Genomic DNA, 15,393 nt, shown 5'->3' on the forward strand with positions numbered 1-15,393 from the left:
TGGTGGTGACTTATGAGTATTCTTCCACTAAAGATAACTAAGACAAAATTATTTGAGATACTTTGATCTACATAGATGGTAAAGAATTTACTTGAATCTTTTTCCAAATTCTCATATGTAAAGTCCGAGTGATTAAATTCATTCTTGGTGTTTCATTTGAAAAGAATGCAGCTTTAGCAAATCTCTTTATATAATGATGTTGGATTATGTTCAAGTTTTAGGTTATTGTCATATCATTGTATTTTAAACATTTACAGACATTCTTTTTCTTTCTGCTCTTTAGCCGGCCTCAGAAAGTGTGTTTGTGTCCATTTCTACCAGTGTATCCTCTACATGTCTCTACCCATTTGTACATAATTCAGCATCCAGCAGAGGTGAGTAAAATTTTGTAAAGTACACAATTTCAAACAGAATATTAGTATACAAGAGGAAACACACAAATGAACATACTAATCCCTTTCAGCTCTTTAGCATTTCTGAAAATAAATTGATGATAAATGCTTTCTCTTTTACATAATACGTGATAGTATAGTGTCATATGCTTTGGAGAGATATAAAAACTATATTATTTCATAAAATGGTATTATTTCACAAAAAGCTGTGTTGAATAGTGTAGAAATTTATAATGCCAACAATTTTGTCTGAAGAAAAAATGAGATTTTCATAAGTAAAGAACTAAGAAATCATTGCTTTTAAAATTTTAATTATAGCTTACGTTCATTAATGTCTTGTTAAAACAAAAGTACCTCAGTATTTTAGTGTTACAAAATGAATATATAATTTTTTTGTCTTTTAAATGAATAGAACAAATATGTATATTTTATAGTATATGTGTTTTATAGAAAGAGTTTTTAATTAATACTGTCCTATATTAGTGATAATTATTGCATGTGCAGGTATGTACGTGTGTTTATAACTCTTGATTTAGTGAGGAAGAGGGAGGTGAAGGAAGTCGTAGAGAACCACAAATTATAATTAAAACAGATGTAGTCAGTGCATAGTACAAAATGGGTTCAGTGTAAACTGAAGTTAAAACTATTCCAGCATTTAGGCATTCAGGACATCATAGATTGAATCAGTTTTTGAAAAAGGACTAATTTTTTTTTAAAATTTCTGAAGCCTCTACCACTTGAAGACTTTAACAAAGATGTGAAAGGTATTAATCTGTTTTCCTTCTTTTTCAAATGATGAAACACTTATTATTATTTTATTACAAATTGTTAACTATTTCATTTGTTGGGCACCCTATTTTTCAATGTTAACAACAACATGATTTGGTCAGGATTAGACAGTTCGGTCACTAGCATTATTCTATTGCATTTAAACTTACAACATTGTGCAGCTCGATTTGTATAAAATGATAGTTAACTGGCCTTAACAGTTTTGGCTAAAACTTAACTTTGGATGGTGAATGCTCTTTTCATTTTGTAGTATACATGGCATGGCACCTCTTTTTTATTGTGTTTCAATTGATTTTTGGCAATTTTAATGTCAAATCCTTCCTTTCTTTCATTCCTCCATCCATGGTTAATTCACAATTTAGGTGATCAGTTTATAATTGTGTATGCTACAGTTGTATTTTATGTATGTACAAGTACATCCATTTTGTTTTTTCTTATCACCCATGGAATTTTCCAATCTTAATCTAACTCAGTAATACTGAGCTGCCTTATTCTTAATCTCAGCACACTGTTTTCAATAACAGACTATGCTGATTTGATGACTTCCTCTAAAAAGTGATTGAAAACTATTTGGATAGGCTCTAGGAGATGACTTTGGAAAAAGAAGACTTGATGGAATGCATGATGTGGTGGCGATATGATGGAACATTTCAAAGAGTAGTTACATGTATGTAGAAAATTCCTTAAAGATGAAAACAAACCAGTTATCTCAAAAATAACAAAAAACTTTACAAGAAAGGTTATGTTAAACAATGTATATGTAGCCATAATGAGGTAAACACTTTATTAATTTAACTATAAATATTAGAAGATGTGAGGGTAAGGAGTGATGTAAGAAAGCTGAATCCTCATTTATTATGAGAGGCTGTGTCTATAAAGTACAGTAGTTAAGACTAAGGGCTCAGAAGCCAGATTGCTTGAGTTTAAGTCCTCAGTGGCTCTGTAAACTCTAACTCTGGGCAAGTTAAATTCTCTGTGCTTCACTTTCATCATTAGTAAAATGGATATTATAAAAGGGACTTCTTTACTGGTTTATTGTGAACAGTACATTTATCTGTCCGCCTGCCTGCCTTTCCATCCATTTATCCATCTGTCATCTATCTAGAATATATTTTGAGTTATGTACATTAAAGTTAGTTATTATGGTGATAATAAATGGTAGTTTGTAGATAGTATTTAAAATTGATAAATCAAATACCAAAACACATATTTAGAAATATGGAGATAACTACCAAAAGATACAGATAAAAGAGTTAAAGTGATTGCCTCTGATAAGTGGCATAGGAGGAAGTATCTGGGAACATCATACACTTTGGGGCACTATTTAACTTGACATGTGTCCATGTGTTACTTTGATAAAAGTTTGGAAAGAGATTTAAGTATGTGTCAAAGTCTCATAGTGATGGTCAAGAAAGAGGAAACAGTATAAAACATTGTAAAATGTCTTAAAACTCCTTTCTCACCTATCTCCTCCTAGTTGCATTTATATGTTAGCTGCTCCAAATCATTATTTTCAGGCTCTCTCAGTGCCCCAGCCTGCTGCATGTTCAAAGTTGAAATTTTAGCAAATTTTTACTCTTCTATTTTCTTTTCCAACTTTTCATTAGAAAGGTCAGTTTAACTACTCTTAGCATCTTTAAATTTATTTTTTACATGTTATTGTAATCAACACTTCAGGAACTCAAAAGCAAAAGAAGTAAACACAGAAATGTCCCTAAATAATGGTGTGTGTATATGTGTTTGTGATGTTTGAATACTGTTACTATAACTTTTTTTCTGTTATAAACATAATGTTATTATACATTTATTTTTAATCTAGTAAATTCATATGTAACATTACTGTAACATTACTGATACTTCTAAAGGAAAGTAATATTGATATTCTTTAAGGACTTTGTCATTTTTCTGCAGACACAAAAAATAGTCAAATTATCACTATGAGGATATATTTGAGCAGGATTATATAAATTGATAAAGATAACATTGGATTGTGTATAGCTAAACTGATGAGAGAGGGGCTCTATTACTTATTTGATCAAGAAAAACATTTTTAGCAGAGAAGAGCCAGACTGAGCCATGCAGACCAAAATAACCAAGAAAAATGTTAGGCTAATGCAGAATAGCTAATCACTTGGCTCTACAAAGATTGAGGTTAGAATTCTTGTGACAATAAGAAAAGTCGTTTTTAGTGTTAGAAGATAGAGCATTGAAAAAACCACTTATGATAGTTAATGGAATTTACAGAAATGGTCACCAGATTTCTTAACTCTAAAGTTTTTATGTTTTTCCATTTCCATGCTCTTTATTCTTTGGTAGTAAGGACATAAATCCAGCCCACACTCAAGTGGCAGGGAGAGATTAAGCTCCATCTCCTGGAGTGGGGAGTATTTACATTTATTACTTGGAATTTTTCTATAGAGAAGATTTGTCTCTTCTCTCCCATTTATTTATTTAATCATGTATTTATATCAATCTGGACTCTATATTTTATACTTTGGGTTATAATTCAAATACTCTTACTTATTTTGTTGCTCAGGTTGTTCCAGTTTGGCCATTGGGAGCTCTTTAAGATTGACTTCTCTGTTCCTTTGATATGCCCCATGTTTGTTTTTTTGAACACTTCTTTGCTTTCTAGGCATAAAGATCTAGGCACTTTTCTTCAAGTTGACATATTACAAAATATAATTATTATTGAAATAAAGAATTGATTAGAATAAATAATTTCAATTTAATTAAACACAAATTTACTTTTTTTATAATCTTAACCATTATTTAATGTTATCTTATTTGAGCTCTAAACCTCTAAACCCAAATAGGATAAAAATATACACTTGTATTATTTAATATTGATAAATTAGAGAAACTATAGTCTTTTTATTGAATTATGTTCCGTAATAAAATTTTATATAATGTTATAAATCATATATTCATCATAAAGTTTTAAAAAGTATGTCTAATTAAAAACTTACGTTTTAATTATTTTTTTTTAATTAAAGGAAAACAAAGTGTTGCGGACAGTTCCTCTATTAACAGCATGCCTACCCCAGGACAAATGTAAAGTCAAAATTGGTCGTCGCTTCAGTGAAGAAAGGTAAATTAACTTTTAGGGCAAATTAAAATAATTTTCTTCTATATAGATCTTTAAAAATGGTTTCCTTCAACTTACTCATTAGACCTAGAAAGAACATCATACATTGGAAGTGGTCAACAAATTCAGTTTCTGCCTTTTCTCAAAATAATACAAGACAAAGCAAAACAAAGAAAAATACCCTGCCCTCAAAACAGGCCAAAATGGAATAAATGAAGGAATGATAGTATTATCTGAATCCCATATTAATATATATTGGGCCTAAAAGGTATATATATTTACTGTTTATTTCATTTTAGTCCAAGATGGTAGGGTGCTTGTAGTAGATTTAGTTCAGTTGTTTTTTCTTTTTTAATAATTACATATGTCATATATTTATATAAATAAACATATCTATCCATTTCTAGCCCATTAAGGCTTTCCTAAGGTACAGTGACTAAAGAACTATATCTAGTATTCTAGTTATAGGCACCTCATATGTATGTCTTCACCTGTTGTATTCTTTTTGATGAGGTCTAGTATTTTTATGTGCAGTGGCCGATTAGTTGATATCTTCACTGACAGTTCTGGGATATTTTTGGATCTTATTTCACATTAAGATCTTATTTCACCCGTTTTCATAAAAATATATACTATATGTATATTTTCTACATTTTCTACAAGTCTTTTCTTACCTTTGAAGCATATTTGTTACTTTTCTGCCCATTCACAAAGTCTTCACAGATTACTTTGATTTTGTCTGCACAGTTAAATATATTTTTAGATGCAAAATTTAAATTCTTTTGAAAATATGGAAATTTATTTTTCAGTTCACTTTTGAACATTCTAGACCAGTACTAGCACCAAGCCTAGGGAATCGAGCAAACTTTTTCCTTCCTTTATTATTTAGCTTCCTATTATGAAAATAAAATCATGTTAGAACTTTATATAATCATTTCTTTTTCCTTCTCTGATGAAACTGTGGCTAGGTACACTTTTCTCATACAGAATTTTATGTTTCAAATTTTGCATTGCCTTGCCCTCAGAGGAGAGATTTGCTTAGGGTTTGGTGCTGTTGTTAGGAATTTTGCTATTTTGTTGAAGAATATAAGTGAGATCCAGAGCTCTTCTCATGGGGAGCAGCCACATCATTTACACGGTGACCCTTCTTTCACACAGAAGCTCTTTATTATGATAGTTTCTCTATAATTCTTGGGTGGATGCATATGTACAGGTGGGTCCACTTCATCTGCCAATTTAGATCTAGGTTATTTAATTGCAGTGATGAGCATCTGTGGTGGTAGAAATGGAAACCATCTAGGTCATCCCTGATATTTGGCCATCTAACCCCTCCATGAATGTGCTTAGGGATGAGAAGCTTGACACTTGCCAAATAGTACACCCACTTTGAGCCTATTATGTTAAGTAGCTCATTTTTTTTTCATGGTGCTCGATATAGTCCTTACTTAGTAAATTATTATTCACTGATGGATTTTAAACTAAAGCTGAGTATGCTTATTAATTTAATATTAATCTTATAATTGAATGATTAAGTTAGGCTTTTGTTAGAGTATATGATGTAACCATGGGTTAATGATTATAATACATTACTTTTAGTATCCTTCGTAAATGGAATTTAAATACTTACCTTCAGTTTTTTGCCTTTAGTATATAAGAAAACAATTGGGTTTTGCATATCAACTCTGTATCCAGTGACTTTCTAAATTCATATGTTAGTTTTATAAATTGTTTTTTAGCTTCCCTAGGACTTTTTGGGTAAGTAGCATTATCCAGTCAAATAGGGTCATTTATATGTCTTCCTTTCTGATCTTTATGTATTTTATTTATTTTTCTTGTCTTATTGCAATAATTGAGACCTTTAGTACATTGTATATAGGAGTGGTGAAAGCCAACATCTCTGCTTTGATCCACATCTCAAGGAACATTGTTAAATATGATATTAGCTGTACATTTTTGTAGATACCATTTATTAGTTTGAAGAAGATGCCATTTATTGTTTTTAATTGATACTTTAACTTGTCCTTTCCCCCTCCAGTTTTTGTTTCCTGCAGATAGGGGCCATCTCATTTTATTACACTTCTAGTGCAGAAATGCTTTAACATGTACTTTTGAATGAAATTCACTAAGAGTAATAAAACTTGTTGTTCACGCACAAGCTAATGAAGATTTTTTTAAAAATACTTTTAGAGATCCCGAACTTTCAACTGTTTGTCGGAAGTCTGGTACATTAATATTATATCCAGGGGATGAAGCTGCTAATTTAGAAGAATTTATATTAGATTCTCCTATATATCCTTCTACAATCATCATCATTGATGGTACATGGAGCCAGGCTAAGGACATTTTCTATAAGAATTCTTTGTTCAGACTGCCCAAACAGGTAAACTAATATTTTAACATAGTAGAATAAATACAAATGTATAATTATGTTGTATATGTTGTCTGTGAGGGGATACACATACATTTTTAATAACTTTTAGTTTTTCTTGGGAATTATTTCTTTCCTCTGAGTTAAATTGATTGCCATATACCTGGAAATATTCTTACATAATTACTTAAATTTCTTCTGAATGTGTCCTTTCTCCTTTCTAATCATACATAGATACACACACATTTTTTTTTTTTCCTGTGAACACACTACTCAATAGAGGTTTTTCTATTTTACTTTTAAAACTATTAGCCTTTAGATTATTTTAGTGGCTATTATATTTTATTCTTATTTTATTAATTTGAGCTTGTATCTTGATCAATTTCTTTCACTTTTTTTCAGCTTCATTTTTCTGGTTTTGTAACATTCATACTAAGTACTACTTTCCTTCGTTAAGATTTGTGAGTTTCTTCTTTAATAATAAAGGGAGAGAAGACTGCAGTATTTCTTAGTATAATTTAATTATATCTCAGTTTTGGGTTCCTGTCTTCTTATATCTGTAGCATTGATATTATTTATAATTTGTTTTGATTTCTTTCTATCCATGGATTATTGAGTTCTTTATTCTTAAGTGTTATAACATTTTTGGTTACTTTTATTTTTATTTCTGATTTTGTTGGATTGTGATGAAAGAACATTGCCTGTAATATTTTGAATAATTTTATGATTGTTTATGGATAAGTAAGTACCTGTTCTATGATGTAGAAAATTCACATTGTCTATTTGGTGAAGAAAGTGTTTACATTTTTTTAAAGTTTATTTGCACTTCTCTATATGTTTTTATTTTTGGCATACTTGGGCTATATGATGTCGCAAAAGATATATTAAAAGTTTCTGTTTATTTATTTTTAATGAAGTTATCCGTGCATTTCCAATAGTTTTGTGTTGTATATTTATCTGCTTTGTTTTTGGGTGAACATAAGCCCTGCACTTAGTGGAAAATAATAGTGAACCTTGATTCTGAAATTTAAACTCAGTTCTTTGTAGTTTAATTCCCTTTGACTGAAATGCAGTCATGGTTTTCAGATGAGACTCAAATATGCAAAACAGTTCTAAAAAGTAGCTAATGTGTTGAGTGCTTTGAATGGGTGAGTCTCAATTCCAAGTGCTCTACATGTGTTAACTGATTTTAACCTTCCACAAATCCCATAAGGTGAGTCTTGTTATTATCTTAGATAACAGATGAGGAAACTGAGGCACAGAGATGTTAAATAGTTTGCTTTACATCACTATTTCACAGCAGAGCTAATTTGAACCCACCTAGTTTAGAGCCAAAGCCTATGGTCTTAATTAAAATAAATCCATTTCTAAAGTAGAAGAATTTCATTTAGGATGTTTACATATAGTAGCTTCTGTAGGTTTATCTAACTTCTTAAATAATCTTTGTGTTACTTAAGAACCAATTCATAAAAAGCGTGGATACTGTCAGATTGTGGTGCATTCCAGGTAAAATTTTATATTTACATTGCATTTAAATGTTGTTCAATATAAAAAAAAAAGTTTAAAGTGTTACCTCTATAAAATATTTTAGTGTAAATATTTTTATTTTGTGTGGATATACTGTGTCTGCATCTCTGATCTTTCATTTTATGTTGTCTTCATGACTACCACAGAAATTAAGGACATAGTCATATTAAAAAGATTAAAAGGTATTTTAAAAAATACAATCACCCAACTTATTTTTCTCCTTTAAATTGAGTAGCAGATAAGAAAGTAAGTAAATTAAATAATTTCCCTAGTCCTTCTATGCCATACATTTCTTTCATCTTTTTTTTTTTTTGTATTTCCAAGTCAGAAGCAAATATAAGTGGTTATTTGTTTAACCTTGAAATGGGTATCTTTCAACTATAAAATAAAAAAAAAATACTTAAAAAACATTAGGTTAGACTACATGGGGCAAGATAGCACCATAAACTAAAGTGAAAAGGCAAATGTCTTTCTGGACAACTATGAATCAGATAAAGGCATAATAAGCTTACAGTTCTTAGAAATGAATAAGGTAAAGAGAAAATCTCAGTTAAAAAATGGACCATAGATATGAAAACGAAGTTAACAAAATACACAGTTAATGTAGGTATAAAAATTATCATTTACCCTTGTAATTATATGTCAACAGATACTAAGTTATAAACATTTATGTTGAAATAACTTCAAACTTACAGAAAAGTTTCAAGAATAATGTAACACAAAGGTTTCTCAGATATCCTCAAGTGTTAATATAATGTCATATTTGCATGATCAGTGTCTCTCTCTTTGTCTCTTTTTCTGAACTTCATGAGAGTAAGGAATAGATATCAAAATTTTACTTTTTAAAATGGAAATTTTGCTAGGTCTAGCCCTTCAGGATCTTCTTTTCCTAAATATTTTTGGCCTGAAGTAAAAAATATATACATAGTAATTTAAAGCCAAACAATTTATAAAAACTCATGTATATCTCGAGACAGTTTCATCTTAGTATACTTGGGAGGTACAGATAACCTTAGAAATAATTATAAGTATGGCTTTTAGAGTATCATACAATTACCAACCCAAATATTAATTTGGTTAGACAAAATATGTTTCTAGAAGTTGTTGCAAAAAAAGCAATGAAATTTGTATATCTACTCCTTCTAAAAAGGCATGTGTGTGTGTCAGATAAATAAGTTAGGTTGAAGAGGATCGATTTTTATTTTATTATTTATTTATTTTATTTTTATTTTTAATTTATAAAAATTTATTTAAATTAGTTTCAAGTATACAGTACATTGGTTAGATATCTATATAGTTAAAAAGGATTGATTTTAAAAAGTAACTATAGACATACCTTTAGACATCTATAAAATAATAAAATTATTGATAATTATAGTGAGTTTTGAACTACCTTCTACAAAACTAAAAAGCTTTGCTTCTTTTTAATATCTTTTTGAATTATTGAAAGATTTCCCATTTATATGTGATAATATTTAGTTAATTAGTAACCCTATTCCTCAGCTTTTCTGGATAAAAGTTATTATGTAATAGACTTTTCTAGGGACTCTGCTTTAATAAATGGACATAAATAAGTTACAAATAACATGTCTCTTTCATGTGTAATGACAGACATCCAACTCTATAACTCAAACGAAGAAAGTAGTATATAGTTTATGTAATTGAGAAGCTCAGAATGGATAGGAATGACTTCAGCCTTCGTTGGATGTGGTTCTCCAGTAGCTCCCTGTTTTGAGGTTTGCATCACTTTGTGTTGGTCTAATTTTCTCTTATGATTGGCCTTCCTCTTTGATACTAGAAGATGTCTGTAGGAAGCAGAGATTAGTCTCATATGGATAGCTGTTTGCTGATGACATGATTCTCTATATAGGAAATCCTAAAGACTCCACAAGAACACTACTAGAAACAATAAGCAAATACAGTAAAGTTTCTGGATACAACATCAATATTCAAAAATCCATAGCGTTCCTATACTCTAATAATGAAGTGTCAGAAAAAGAAGTGGAAAAAATAATTCCTTTTGCAATTGCAACAATAACAAAAAATACCTAGGAATAAAATTAACAAAACATGTGAAGGACCTATATAATGAAAACTATAAGACCCTATTAAAAGAAATCAAAGAAGATACAAAGAAATGGAAAGATATTCTGTGTTCTTGGATTGGAAGAATCAACATAGTTAAAATGACCATATTACCTAAAGCATTATACAGATTTAATGCAATCCTCATCAAAATCCCACTGGCATTTTTAAAAAAATAGAACAAAAAATCATCAAATTTGTATGGAGGCACAAAAGACCCTGAATTGACAAAGCCATCCCGAGAAAAAAGGATGAGGCCGGAGGCATCCCTATAGCCGACTTCAAATTACACTATAAAGCAATAGTAATCAAAATGGCATGGTATTATTGGCGGCAAAATAGACACACGGACCAGTGGAACAGAAATGAGAGTCCAGAAGTAAACCCATATGTATATGGGCAAATAATTTCCGACAAAAAATCCAGAAACATACAGTGGAGAAAGGAAAGCTTCTTCAATAAATGGTGCTGGGAAAACTGGAAAGCTACCTGCAAAAGAATGAAACTAGACTATTGTCTATCACCACACACCAAAATTAATTCAAAATGGATTAAGGACCTTCACATAAGACCTGAAACAATAAAATACATAGAAGAAAACATAGAAACTAAACTCATGGACGTTGGCCTTAAACAGGATTTTATGAATTTGACCTCAAAAGCAAGGTAAGTAAAAGCTAAAATAAATGAATGGGACTACATCAAACTAAAAAGCTTCTGCTCAGCAAAAGGTAAAGAGATAACCATCCGAATGGGAAAATATATTTGCAAGCAATGCCTCCGATAAGGGCCTAATATCCAAAATATACAAAGAACTCATACGACTCAGTAACAACAACAACAAACAGTCCAATCAAAAAATGTGCAGAGGACCTGAACAGACACTTCTCCCCAGAGGACATACAAATGGCCAACAACTATTTGAAAAGATGCTCAACATCACTAGCTATTAGGGAAATGCAAGTCAAAACCACAATGAGATACCATCTCACACCTGTTAGAATGGCTACACTCAATAGGACAAGTAATAACAAATGTTGGAGAGGATGTGGAGAAACAAGAATCCTCATACACTGTTGATGGGACTGTAAATTGGTATAGTCACTGTGGAAAACAGTATGGCGGTTCCTCAAAAATACTAAGAATTGATCTACCATATGATCCAGCAATCCCTCTACTGGGTATTTTACTGGGTATTTACCGCAAAGACTTGAAAACTCATATACAAAAAGATATTTTCACACTGATGTTCATAGCAGCATCATTCACGGTGGCCAGGAAATGGAAGAAACCAAAGTGTCCTAAAATAGACGATCGGCTAAAGAAGCTGTGGTATAATGGAATATTGCTCAGCCATAAGAAGAGATGAAATACTGAAATTTGCAACAATGTGCATGGACCTTGAAATAATCATACTAAGCAAAATAAGCCAGACATAAAAAGTTGAAAGTCACATGATATCACTTATATGTGAGATATAAACCTAAAAGCAACAAATGAACAGGACAAACAAACAGAGACTCATGGACATGGACAATGGACTAGTGATTACCAGATAGGAGAGGGGAGTGGGGAAGCGGAAAACTAAATACAATGTTAAAAAAGAAATAAAAACTGTCAATGACTCAAAAAAATAAAAAATAAATAAAAAATAAAAGCAAACCAAAAACCCATAGATAACTATAGTTTATGACGTAGCAGTTGTTTACTTGTAAAAAACATGCTTGTTTTATACATTTCTTGGTTCATTCAAAGTTAGTGCTCTATGTAAATATTTCAATAGTTCTTTATTATAGTCTCGTTCATCAAGTACAAAATAAAAATGTAAAAGGAAAATTTAGGTCAGTTCTTGTCCAAGTTTCTCAAATCTATAAGTCATGTAGTTTAAGTTAACTAGGATTTATTTCTAAATGTTGTAAGTCATTTTTTCCTCCCCTTAATATACATAAACCCACATACCTGTTTTTTGCATATATTTTAGTTGTTAGTTTAGTTGATCCATTCAATTTCTCTAGTATTATAAAAATTTTGCTCCATATGTATGAGAGAAAATGTCAGAGAGAAAACAAAAACCAGAATTAAAATCTAAATTATTGCTTTTCTTTACAGAAAAAATATGTAGGCTTTTGTTTTCCAAATAAGCAAGTAACCATATGTGAACTTCATACTTACCTAATTGAAGAATGAAAGAATTGTAATGCAAACTCGTTAACTTGGCCTCCTTTTAATCTGGATTTCTAATATATCCAGACCACTTGGCAGTGAATCTCTTATCTCAGAGGAATTTTACACAGGAGACTCTTGACATGTGTTAGGAATAAATCCAAGTTGAATATGGAAATGTTGGTAGAAGCTTCTGGCTTTCTTTATAAATTTATTTTTAGTGAATATTTGTGTATCCTTGTTCTACTGCCTTCAGAATTTCCACTTAATGCTCAATTTCTTACTCGATAGCAGAACACTGCTGGGAACGCTCACTGGCTAAGACGTTTTCATGAAAACGTTTTCTCCTGTCTACTAGAGCTATTACAGACTAGTTTATGTTACATATCTAATCTGTTAAGAAACCGAAGTTTATCATTCTTTTAATTATTTTTATTGTGGTATAATTGACATACAACATATTGATTTCAGGTGTACAGCATAATGATTCAATATTTGTATATATTGCAAAATAGTCTGCATAGTAAGTCTAGTTGACATTTCCCACCATACATAGTTTTTTCTTGTGATGAGAACATTTAAAATCTGTTCTTTTAAGAACTTTCAAATATGCAATGCATTATTAACTATAATCACCATTAGTACATTGCATCCACATGACTTACTTATTTTAAAACAGGAAATTTGTCCCTTTTGACCTTCTTCACCCATTTTTCCTACCCCCTACCAATTTTTTCTGTATTCGTGAGCTCGTTTTTTGTTTTGTTTTTAGATTCCAAATGTAAGTGATATCACATGGTATTTATCTTTCGTTGACTTATTTCACTTAGCACAGTGCCCCCATAGTCCCTGCATGTTGTCACAAATGGCAAACTTTCCATTTTATTGCTGAATCATATTTCATTGTGTGTGTTTGTATGTGTGTATGTGTGTGTGTCACATTTCCTTTGTACATTCATTCATCTATGGACACTTAGGTTGTTTCCATATCTTGGCTATTGTAAGTAATGCTGCAGTAAATGTGGGAGTGAGATATCTTTTCGAGTTAGTATTTTCATTTTCTTTGGATTAATCTTTTAATTTTATTTAAAACTTCAGGTTCATTTACTTCTATTGCAAGCGTTAGGAACTGGCTTACTTTTTAATGCCTTTATCCCCTGAGAAGCGATTTTTTTTTTTTTTTAACATTTAGAGTATGTAAAAGAGTCTGGAAAACTAGGGAACAATACGACTTCATTAAATATAGATTCTGAATAGCCTGTTCTACTTTTGTTAAGTGACTTCTGTACTGTACCTTCTAGTAAATATGTTTTAAATTAGTGCCACAGCAAAATTACTGTTTCATGTTATGAAACTTCAGTGTCCTGTGGCATATAGAACAGTTGAATGTTAAATGTGGAATGCCCAAGGCTTACTATAGCAGTGATTAACTCTTTTGACCTTTGTTTCAAAGTCTATCCATGTTGTAGCATGTATCAGTACTTCATTCTATTTTATCGCTGAAAAATATATTGTTACATGCATATACTGCATTTTGTTTCTCATTCATCCATTGATGGACATTTGACTTGTTTCCACTTTTTGGCTATTGCGAATAGTGCTTTTATAAATATTTGTGTACAAGTTGTGTGAATACTGATTTTTAATTCTTTTGGTTATATATCTAGTAGTGGAATTGTTGGGTCATTTATTAACCTTACATTTAACTTTTTGGAGAACTACCCAAAGCAGCTACACTGTTTCACGTTTACATTTCCTCTAGTAATGTGTGAATGCTCCAGTTTCTCCATGTCCTGAACTATTATTTTTTTAATTGTGGCCATTCTGGTGGGTATGAAGTAGTGTCTCATTGTGGTTTTAATATGTGTTTCCCTAGTTACTAATGACATTGAACATCTTTTTATGTGTTTATTAGTCATTTGTATATTTTCTTTGGCGAAATAGCTGTCAAATCCTTTGCTGATTTTTAAATCTAGTTATTTTTCCTTTTATTGTTGAGTCGTAAGTGATCTGTAGAATAGCCCTTAATCAGGTATTTATGACTTGCAAATATTTTCTTCCATTCTGCGGGTTGTCTTTTTTCTTTCTTGAGTTCTTTGATGTGCTTTTAATTTTGATGAACTCCAATTTATCTATTTTTTTCTTTTGTTCTTGAATAGTAGATGTTTTAATGCTCAGAGAAAATGAAGTGAGAAATTATTGGAGGCCCTGAATATAAAGTAAAAAGAAAGTTCAGATTTGGAAGAATTGCTTAAAATTCCCTGGGTACCGAATGCTAGAAACAGTTTCAGACATGAAAAACTTGTCATTCTATTCTTTATTAATTTAAATTAATTTTCAAACATTCTTATAGTGGTTATTATATGCCAGTCACTTTTCTAAATACAAATATTACATCATTTGTCACAATAATTTCATAAGGTAGGTATTTTTATTATTTCCATTTTGTAGAAGCAGAAACCAAGGCAGAGAGATATTAAGTAACATGCCCAAAGTCACATAGCTAATAAGTGGTAGTAGAACTAGTAAAGAATTCTAACATATATTTTTAAAGTTTCTACATCAAATACGATTTTGATATTAAGAAGATGAAAGAGTAATCCCTAATCTTAATTACAGAGAAGGATAGAGAAGATACTGTGTGAAAGAATGTTGATAATGGGTTAGGGCTGGTTTGGAAATTTCTGCTGTAATTTGCTTAAGCATCTGATGCCATACTAGTATGTTTTTCAAGTGTTTTATATATTTATGTACCTTTCTTATGTAAGCTCCTTACATACAGAACTGGAAATGGGAAGAAGAGAGTAGTATGTTGCCTTTTTACTCTGTTGATTGTGTCTTTTGATGCACAGAAATTTTCCTGAGAAACGAATGACATTTTCCTTTACAGTAGTAAAGGAAATTGAAATTTCGATTTCTCTAAAGTTCCTTGTTTTTAGAAATACATAGCAAGGTAACTTTCCATGAACATTTATTATAGC

At 30.8% G+C, this 15,393-nt stretch overlaps 1 protein-coding gene across 2 annotated transcripts in view; it reads left to right on the forward strand.

Annotated features, from left to right (window-relative positions):
• The window catches only part of DTWD2 (DTW domain containing 2), a 95,950-nt gene that overhangs the window by 19,171 nt on the left and 61,386 nt on the right, over positions 1 to 15,393 (forward strand). For both annotated transcript variants that reach the window (XR_001597021.2, XM_016145327.2), the window contains exons 2-4: positions 284 to 374; positions 4,178 to 4,272; positions 6,457 to 6,649. Coding sequence is in view for 1 of the 2 variants with exons in the window: in XM_016145327.2 (XP_016000813.2) it covers positions 284 to 374; positions 4,178 to 4,272; positions 6,457 to 6,649 (379 nt within the window). In the remaining variant the exon portion in view is untranslated. The remainder of the gene's footprint in view (positions 1 to 283; positions 375 to 4,177; positions 4,273 to 6,456; positions 6,650 to 15,393) is intronic.

The sequence above is a fragment of the Rousettus aegyptiacus genome, unplaced genomic scaffold, assembly GCF_014176215.1.
Source record: "Rousettus aegyptiacus isolate mRouAeg1 unplaced genomic scaffold, mRouAeg1.p scaffold_m13_p_8, whole genome shotgun sequence".
In the NCBI taxonomy this organism is placed as follows: domain Eukaryota; kingdom Metazoa; phylum Chordata; class Mammalia; order Chiroptera; family Pteropodidae; genus Rousettus; species Rousettus aegyptiacus.